This window comes from Physeter macrocephalus, chromosome 6 (genome assembly GCF_002837175.3).
Source record: "Physeter macrocephalus isolate SW-GA chromosome 6, ASM283717v5, whole genome shotgun sequence".
Lineage (NCBI taxonomy): Eukaryota > Metazoa > Chordata > Mammalia > Artiodactyla > Physeteridae > Physeter > Physeter macrocephalus.
Genome location: NC_041219.1, coordinates 55,172,482 through 55,182,925, shown reverse-complemented (window position 1 = coordinate 55,182,925; position 10,444 = coordinate 55,172,482). Strand labels below are relative to the sequence as shown.

General features: G+C 39.1%; 1 protein-coding gene across 4 annotated transcripts in view; it reads right to left on the bottom strand.

Moving 5' to 3' along the window:
- The window catches only part of KDM5A (lysine demethylase 5A), an 83,740-nt gene that overhangs the window by 46,116 nt on the left and 27,180 nt on the right, over nucleotides 1-10,444 (bottom strand). For all 4 annotated transcript variants that reach the window (XM_007117070.4, XM_007117072.4, XM_007117068.4 and 1 more), the window contains 4 exons: nucleotides 6,660-6,841; nucleotides 5,052-5,214; nucleotides 3,835-3,954; nucleotides 459-653 (listed from right to left, as the gene is read on the bottom strand). In XM_007117070.4, the coding sequence (XP_007117132.1) occupies nucleotides 459-653; nucleotides 3,835-3,954; nucleotides 5,052-5,214; nucleotides 6,660-6,841 (660 nt within the window). The remainder of the gene's footprint in view (nucleotides 1-458; nucleotides 654-3,834; nucleotides 3,955-5,051; nucleotides 5,215-6,659; nucleotides 6,842-10,444) is intronic.

Here is a 10,444-nt window from a genome sequence, read left to right as displayed (position 1 = left end):
CACAAAAAAAAAAAAAAAAAAAAAAAAAAAACAAAAAAAAAACTTAGAATGCAGGGACACACAGATTGATTAGCTCTGACAGTCTGCAATCACCAGAAACATAATTTTTATTCAATTACAAACCTGAGAGAGAAAAAAAGAATTTGAATTTTCTTGCTTAAGGAAGTAATACTATATGTAGGAGATTTAAAAAAATACATACATACCTAAGAAATTCTACCTGATATAGGATTGCATTTTTAAAACTCTGGAGGTGAAGACATCAAGATTCCTAAAACTTTTTCAACTTAAAGAAACCAAACAGCAAGTACAGAAGTATGAAATCTTCTCCAAACCAGTAATTTTTGCGTTCAACTTCTAGAGGGATCAAAGATGAAAATGGATTCTTTCCACAGGTTTAAATTTTGGTATATCCCGTGAGCAGTATCAACTACAGGAAACGTGCTCAGCAAACTCACCATCTGCATAACAGACTCCCTTAACCGTGTCTCCTCTTCAGTCAGGAGAGTCAACTCCTTGCACACCATGGCGGCAAGCCCCACGTCCAAGCATTCCGGATCTGCTGCCATCTTGAAAATTAGTTCCTCGTGCGAGAAGACACAATGGCGCCTCAGCCGACGGTAATGACTGACACACTGACGGCCAATGGGCAACTGAAAACAAGATTCTCAAATTAAATTACTTGCTTATAACACATTCCAGAACAGAACCACTACTTACACCCCAGATCCTCTCTTTTATTATAAAGAACAGAGAATAACAACGTCCATTTGAACATAAGAGGTAACTAAGTATTAAACCTTTACCGCCCAGCAAGAATTTCAAAGGCCTTCACACAGGAAATTCCCGTAATTTGAGACATTGAGCTTCTGGACTAAGCTGATTTTCTACTCATTATATACTTCAAGAAGTATGAGCTCCTTGATATATAAATGAGGCAGCAAACTCTTTTAGACCAGTCTAGTATGAGACTGCTCTTATAGGAAAAAGAAAAAAATTTTTCAGGCTATCAAGGGATAACTGGACATATTCAGCATTGATGTTTCCACAGAACAAACAATAGATGCTACTATCAATACAAGGGAGGGAGGGGAAAAAAGCACTACTTAAGCAGTTCACATGGACTAACTTTATTTTTTATAAGGACCAAAGCAAAAGACAATTTAGATTTTAGCATCTAGATATTATTTTTAAAACTACCAGTCTGGGGGGCTTCCCTGGTGGCGCAGTGGTTGCGCGTCCGCCTGCCGATGCAGGGGAACTGGGTTCGCGCCCCGGTCTGGGAGGATCCCACATGCCGCGGAGCAGCTGGGCCCGTGGGCCATGGCCTCTGGGCCTGCGCGTCCGGAGCCTGTGCTCCGCAACGGGAGAGGCCACAGCAGAGGAAGGCCCGCATACCACAAAAAAAAAAAAAAAAAAAAAAACTACCAGTCTGGCCTAAAGAGAATTCAAAGTGAAACCATGAGATTATATACTTTAATTTTCCTAAGTGAAATAAATCACTAAATGATCACTTTTCATAAATCAACAGCTACACTTTTTAAGATAACTTCTGAAAAATCGATCAAGCTTTAAAACAAATTGATACTAGCTATGCTACACAAACTCTCTCTCTCCAGCTTCTTTCCTTCCCTCAAGTGGAAAAACCTGGGTGTCTTAAGTGTTGGTTTGTATTTGAAAACCGTAATATAAAAGAGAAAAAATTAGAAAGTGGACCTTTAAGAACACCTTTTAGAGCTCGCCTCCATTCTGAGAAAGGCAGAATGGAATCACAGGAATCAGAGTTCCAGAGTACAAGACTATCTCTGAATCGAGCATTATTTCCATACTCTTCCAAAGAAACAATCTTTCCCAAGAAAATATATATACTGAGTTTATGATCGGCAATTATCTTATCTAATAACAATATACAATTCTTTCATTTCTTAACTCTCAGAAATTTACTCTTTAAACATTTCTCAAATACTTAAAACAAGAGCAAGAAGAAAAACAAAACTGTAGGATTTGCAGTTTTGAATTATTATTGATACAATATACAAGGAAGACACATAAAATAGAACTGACTGTCCATTGTGGTTTATAAAAATCAGTACCATCACTTCATTCTAGATATAAAGCTGCTTTTACTTTTCATTTATATCACCCTTCTCTCACAAGTATCATCTCACTTGTTTGAGGTTACGTGAACCTTAGCATCTTTACATAGTAGGGAAAAAAAAAAATTAGGACCAGTGAAATTAAAAGTGCTGTCCCGGGACTTCCCTGGTGACGAAGTGGTTAAGAATCCACCTGCCGGGCTTCCCTGGTGGCGCAGGGGTTGAGAGTCCATCTGCCGATGCAGGGGACACGGGTTCGAGCCCTCGTCCGGGAAGATCCCAGATGCCGCGGAGCAACTAAGCCCGTGCACCACAACTATTGAGCCTGTGCTCTAAAGCCCACAAGCACGACTACTGAGCCTGTGCGCCTACAGCCCGTGCTCCGCAACAAGAAGCCTGTGCACCGCAACCAAGAGCAGCCCCCGCTCGCCACAACTAGAGAAAGCCTGCGTGTGGCAACAAAGACCCAACAGAGCCAAAAAAAAACCACAAAAAAACAAAAAACCAAAAAGTGCTGCCCAAGGGACTTCCCTGATGGTCCGGCGGTTAGGACTCCATGCTTCCACTGCAGGGGCTGAGGGTTCGATTCCTGGTTGGGGCACTAAGATCCCACATGCCACGTGGCACAGCCAAAAAAAAAAAAAAAAAAAAAAGTGCTGTCCAAGATCAAACGTCAATAATACTGATCACATTAAAGGCAGAAATCATCTCTAACTCATCTCTGAATCACCTCCATTTCCCACCCTACACCTACCTAGCCAAGGAACAAGTAAATCATAAACACATAATACATGTTAGCTGAGGTTTTAAAATAGAGTTCAAGTCCAAGGCAAAGTCCTAACCTCAGTCTTGCTCCTGTTGCTTTCTAACAAGTAAGAAGTTTAGAATTACTAGGTCATATAAGATTGTTCATTATACAATTTCATTCATTAGCCAAGGAAACAGTATGGTTAATCATGAAATTTAACAAATTAAGGTGCCCACAGGAAATATAAGATCCAATATTACTAAAAAATATCCCCCCAAATGTTAGGAGAGGTGACAAAAAAACAGCCTCACTAAAAGAAAAATAGAGTCAAAGAGTGTATGATAGGTTTGCAGTCTTTTCCCCACCGACATGATGTAAAAATAACTAATTACTTTTTGATATCTATCTATTGCAAAATAGCAATCAATGGCAATACCATTTACACAAAAGTGCAGCCCACAGAGATCTCAATATTATAGCTACCCTTTAAAATAAAATTTTTTAAAAAGAATACAGAAAACATAAAATAGCAGGAAGAATAAAATCACCTAATTATCTATCAGAAGGAAAAAAATAAAGGAATATTTTAAGATAAAAATCAGAATTGGATATTTTAAGATAAAAATCAGAGCTAGATATTTGTAAACGTGGTACAATTAATTCTTGAAAAGATGTGGTCACCCTTCTAAAATCCAAAAGCGCTCAGAGAAAGCAAAGACTAGAGGAATTACATTCTCAAAAAAAGAGTCAGAAAACATCAACTGCCCACTTAAAATTCAAATAAAATGAGAAAGTAGCAAATGAGAAGTAACGAATTATAAAATCTTCCAAATAAAAACTACCTGGAACTCTGTAATCGGCAACAGACATTCCAGTCTCCACTGAAATATCCATGGGCCCTCCCTCCCCAGCTAATAAGCAAGCACAGCAATTAAGATGCATTTTCCGCGACTGTTAGTAGACACAACAGCTACTTGCTATCGAACAGACCCAGTCAGCAGTACAGAAGTTCACAGCCTCAGCGAAGTTGTAGCCTTGATTAAATCCAGAGTGATAGGCCCGAGGAAACGTCACAACAAACTCGCCAGCACACTGATTGGTCCTATACACCTAAATGCAAATTGGGAACAGGGTACAAAAACAAAACAGAAGAAAAACAACAAAAAAGGGAGACATTTTATGTCAGTTTCAGAAGCATTTTTCAAACCTGAAAACAATAAAGCATTAACCTACACAGACCAGAAAACAGTATCAGGGTTGAAGAAGCAGAGTTTCACCTTCTTAAAATAGTCACTGATAAATTATAGTAATTCATGACAAGAGTTCACAGCCTAAAGAGATTTTCAAGGAGAAAACGCTGCTCTCATGAGCTACTAGTTTCCTAACCTAATAAAAATTTTACAGTTAAGAGAATTTTTCTTTTATTCCTTTCATTCTTGTGTTGTAAACAGTGGGAAAGGATGGAATTTCATCCTACTTTTGGATAATTTTTTCTGGAAACTAATTGATTAGCTCATATGTCATACGGAGAGACCCCCAAAATCAGTTTTCCTGAATCTCTTTGTTTTATGATAATACTATGTCTTCTGAAAAGTCCCAGATTCTGCATAAATTTGCTCTTTAAAGACAAAGTAACATTACTATCACTCGATCTACTCTCTCAATAAGGTTATGATGACTACTTGACTACATGCAGCAAACATTAAATTTATACTTTATCAGGTGTTCGTAGCTTAAATTTAATAATCATTTTCAAACCTAAAAGTTTAAAAGCAGAAAAGGTATTCATTGTATATTTTGACTTCATTATCTCATGTGAAAAAGAGACTATGAAATCTTTATACGAAATATGGGAATATGATCTCCACAAGGATTAGCATTAGTTATTAGAACCACCACTTAAAATACTTATACTTTGGTTAAATGGGGATAATACAGAATATGAGATATTTAATAAAACCAGAATATACTGAAAACATGGCTATTCTGATAGGTTGCTATACATAAGATAAATGTGATTCATACTTTACATCACCCCATTCTTAATCAAATAAATGTTGTTCCCTTCAGAGTACAAATTCTAATTTGGCTCGAAGATGATGTGATCTTTTATTTCCCATGACAAAACAAGCATATACTGTGACTCGAATCAAAAGCGTACATAACTTTAAATTTAAAATACTGAAGGGAGATGCAGAAAGACTCACAGGCACACCATGCTCCATTAGCACATTGGGGTTCATGATGGTGACTAACTGATGTAGGAGATCAGGCTGGGATTCAAATAACTCAGGGGCCAGCTCCCTCATCACCTCCTCCAGTTGTTCTGCAGCATGAGATGGCACACCATACCATGTCTTTGGCTCCCCCCTAGCAAAAGAAATAACTGTTTATCTAGGTAGAGCATGGTGCCAATGAGGCCAGGGTCTCTGATTCAAATCCACTAAATTATAATTAACTTTGTCTTGCTCCATGGCCATAGATTATATGCCCTGAATCCTAGCAACCATCTCAAAAAATCTGTGCTATTATTCATAATAGGGGGTAAGGCAAGAGTATATGGATAGGTAGGTATGTACTTATCAATACAGAAACGTAATTCAAAGTATATAAACTCTTTAAGGTAGATCACTAAACAGCATCTTCAGATAGGAAAGATGCTATATGAAAAGCAAGCATTGTTCCAAAGGATACTGACATACTGCCTGATTCACAGGTCCACTGGACATTCCAATTATCCCCACAATGATCAAAGTAAAAGTCACTGCCCTTTAGAGTACTTTTACATATCGTCATTGGTTCAATTTTACTATCCAAGGAAATAAGCCAAGGTGAGAAATTGTTGAAACCCTGAATATAGTTTTATGAATCTTAAGACCAAACACTTGGCATCATTAATACACTAGACTTTAGTGGACTAAAGTTTTATTTATAATACTAAGTTGAACTTTAAGGAACTGGATTTAATTAGTCATGTTATCTACAGAATAGCTGAATTTCTTAACCCTCATACAATTAACCGTGCTGTCTCTATAGAAACTTACTGAGATGACTGAAAATGTTCTGCATCTATGCTGGGTAATACAGGAGCCACTAGTCACAAGTGACGATAAAGCACTTAAAATGCGGTTAGTGCAACTGAGGAAGTAAACTTTAATTTTACTTAATATTAACTAATTTAAATAGCCACATGTGGCTAGAAGCTAACACATTACACAGCACAGCGATGAAGCAGAGAAAGAAAATCATTAGTTTTCCAATGCAGAGTGTGATCTGAGCAGTATCTTTCAAATGGAGAGAAATACATCATTTGGTTAAGATCAGAATACTGGACAAGGAACTGGATAAGTAAATAAAAGCTGTGGGTGTGACACAAAAAAACCAGCAAAAAAATTTAATGAATACACATGTAACATAGGCATTTTTAGAGAAAATGTTACTAAAAAGGAAAAAAAAATCAAAAATTTCAATTTGAAATTTTTCAAATTTCAACCTTAAATACTGAAGGTTAGTCAGATCTTAATTATATAAACTTTAAATATCCTGCCTTGCATTTCAAAGGTTATACCAAAGAAATTTCCATGTACGCTAAATATAAGTATAGTTGAGTCTGAAACTTGAGGCTCTGCTGCATGCACGTACTTGAAGAGGGCAAGTGTCTGACATGTTGTACCCTGAGATCTCTACACAGTACATTATGCAACATTGGGGTACAAAATACTTTAAAGTAAGCTCTCCCTAACACATCATCTAACACTGTTACACCTTGAGAAAGGGCACTGAGTATGTGTGCTGTTAACAAAGACTGTGCATACCAGTGCAAGTAGTTGATGGAATAGCTCCAGTGATCTTCGATGTGCCAGCAAAAGGAAGAGAAACACATTCCCACATAAAGCCATGGCACCTTCATGCCAGAGATGTCCACATTGATGTGTGCAAGAACAGACTGCTCTAGAACAGGCATGTTATTCAAGTTCCAACCAGAAAGCGCATATTCCTACAAAAGGAAAAAAATGTAAATAAGAGACCAGAAATCACAAGTGCCCAATAGAAATCTCAAGGGAGTCTTCAAAAACAAAAGTAAAAATTTTATAATTACAATAATCTAGTCCATAGAATCTATGCTCTTTGCTCTCTACATGTAACTCATATTCCTAAATATTTAATCTTATCTCCTGTTATTTATATTTCCCTTTAATTATTTCAGATATCTCTGGTTTACTCTGAAGCATATAAGGCTTCTTATTACTCCCCACCCACCCCCATAGCTTACCAGTAAAATACTGTAAGACTCATTTTAATAGGTCGTTATTATATTTTTACTTTATCCCCGGTAACATAACTTCCCAAAATGTTTACCACTATATTTACAGAATGGTGCCACATACTGTGAAGACAAAACATAATAAGATACAGAATCCTGAATCTGTGGCAACACTGAAGACCAAGATGGTGCAGAAAGCACCCCCAACTCCCACTACAAACACATCTATTTACAACACCAAAAAAAATTTTGCTTCATAGATGAACTCAAGAGAAAAAAGAGGGCTTCCCTGATGGCGCAGTGGTTGAGAGTCCGCCTGCCGATGCAGGGGACATGGGTTCATACCCCAGTCCGGGAAGATCCCACATGCCGCAGAGCGGCTGGGCCCGTGAGCCACGGCCGCTGAGCCTGCGCGTCCAGAGCCTGTGCTCCACAACGGGAGAGGCCACAGCAGTGAGAGGCCCGCGTACCCCCCAAAAAAAATGAAAGAGAAAAAAGAATTCGCAGTTTCCAAAAACAAAGAAAGCACAGCCAGAATGAAAATGGAAAGCTGTTGTCTGAGTTTTCATAGAGGTTTCTAACTGGACATAAGCTCCAGACATGAGTTTCAAACACCCACCTCTGAAGCGGTATGCGGCACAGACTTAAAGTGCCATTATCCTTGTGCAAAGCAGTCCTCAAAGTGGGGTCTAAGGAACCCAAGCCTATTTCAGGGGACCTGCAAAGTGAAACTACGTTCATAATAATTCTAAGATGTTATTTGCCTTTTTCACTCTCATTCTTGCAGAAGTGTAGTGTGAGTTTTCCAGAGGATATGTGATGTGATATTGCAACAGACTGAATGCAAAAACAGGTAAGAGAATCCAACTGCCTTCTATTAGAAGGCTGGTAACTGTTGAACCTGGATGCCAGGTAGGGAGGGAGGGAAGTTCATTACTATGTTTAGTTTTATACATTTGAAAGTTTCGATAATACAGAGTTAAAAATAAAACCCTCAAAGTAAGAGGGTAAATAGCCAGTGACAAAGCTGAAGGGAGAATCTGTGAACCAGAAGACTGATTTGAGGATATCATCCATAATGCAGCACAGAGGTAAGGAAATTATAACAGTGTAGCTAAGAGTTACAGAGGACAGAAGAAATTCCAACAAAGGTTTAACTAGGAATCCCAATACGGAATAATAAAGAGATACGATTCCTACCCTCAATAGGCTTTAAAAAAAAAAAAAGCAGTTTTCAAAAATACTACTCAATATATTTTTTAGTTGGCTGAAAATATATTGAATCTAGGTGAAGAGACCAGGCCTACATACAAAAAGTTCCAAGATAAGACAACATATATTAAACTCCAAACACAGATAAATAAGTAAATTATACAGTTCTTCAGAGGACAACAAAATAGTCATCATCATGAGTCTGGATCAATAAGAAAACTTGGTGGAAAAGGAAAAACCTGGGTTGATCTTGGAAGACTAGGTAAGATTTGAAGGTAAATGACAAGAGACAGAATATACTGGTCTGGCTGGTAAAGAGGCAGAGTGGAATGGTCATACTCAGAAAAGCAGAAAATAAGACCAGAAAAGAAGACTGGATCTTTAATCTTAAATTTCAGACTAAGAAGCTTGGATGATACCCTATATTCAAAAGGGAAATAAAACAGATTTTGAAAAGTGAAACAATATGATAAACATCTTAAATATTTTTATATTTATCTTAAAATTTTTGATTATGGAAAATTTCAAACAAAAATAGAACTGCATAATGAACTCCCCAAGACCCACCGATCTTAAAACTTTAACTGAAAGCAATGTATGAAAGAGACTGCAGAGAATAGCAGTGTTCAGAAAAGCTACTTAACAGAGCGAGCCTAAGGCAGCTACCCTTCAAAAGGCCCACTTCAGGGCTTCCCTAGTAGCGCAGTGGTTAAGAGTCTGCCTGCCAATGCAGGAGACACGGGTTCGAGCCCTGGTGGTTCGAGACCTGGTTCAGGAAGATCCCACATGCCGCGGAACAACTAAGCCCGTGAACCACAACTACTGAAGCTCGCGAACCTAGAGCCCATGCTCCCAACAAGCAAAGCCACCACAACGAGAAGCCTGCACCACAACGAAGAGTAGCTCCCACTTGCTGCAACCAGAGAAAAGCCTGCATGCCGCAACGAAGACCCAACGTAGCCAAAAATAAAAAATAAATAATTTTAAAAAGGCCCACTTCAAGTTCGGCCCCTGGCTGGCATCTGGAAAGCTGCATGGTAAACAGTTCGTGACACTGACAGAGGGTGGCTCGCAGTGCTGTACAGTGTGGTTTATGCACGCCCGATCTCCTTCTGGGGGGTCTGGAATTTTGCTATGTGTTAGGCAGAGGGTGCCTATGTCACCAGCCGCTTATAAGAACCCTGAGCTCTGAGTCTCTAATGAGCCTCCCTGGTGGGTGATGCTTCACACATGGTGTCAGTCTGACGCCGGAGTACCTAAGTGCATCCTGTGTGACTCCAGGGAGAGGGGGCTCTTGAAAGCTTCCAGCTGGCTGCCTCCAGACTTTGACCACACATCTTGTTTTCCCTTTGCTGATTTTACTTTCTATCCTTTCACTATAATAAGTCACAGTCATGAGTTCTCAGCGAACCTGAGAAGGTCTGGGGAACCCCCAACACAAGTGATCATTATGTTAGACCACGGCAATTATCCCAACATGACATGATAGGACGGAGACAAGGACGGTGGTAGTGGGACTGAAAAGAGGCCAATCCCACAGAAAATAATGAAAAATAAATTAACAGGATTTTTTCAGTGATTTCAGACACAGAGAGGATAAGATGAAAAAAATGTTTCCAAGGTTTCAAGTTCTATGCCTATTTTTATTCCTCAGAAGCCCTGTTTGTAGAGCACTTGTATTTATAAGACAAATGTATTAACTTCAGAAGTACTTTTCCACCAAACTATGATACCAGAGAAGTATGCTATCGGATACCAAGAAGCTAACTCATACAGAAGTTCAACATAAATGCACAATTCCTGGTGAAAAGATGGTAGGTATCTACTTTTCTAAAAGTAACTTCCAGAGGAGAGTAACAAACTGACATAAAATATAAGTATAAAAAATACAGAGATTTTGGGGCTTCCCTGGTGGCGCAGTGGTTGAGAGTCCGCCTGCCGATGCAGGGGACACGGGTTCGTGCCCCGGTCCGGGAGGATCTCACATGCCACAGAGCGGCTGGGCCCGTGAGCCATGGCCGCTGAGCCTGTGCGTCTGGAGCCTGTGCTCCGCTACGGGAGAGGCTGCAGCAGTGAGAGGCCCGCGTACCGCAAAAAAAAACAAGAATGCAAGACCAAAATGAA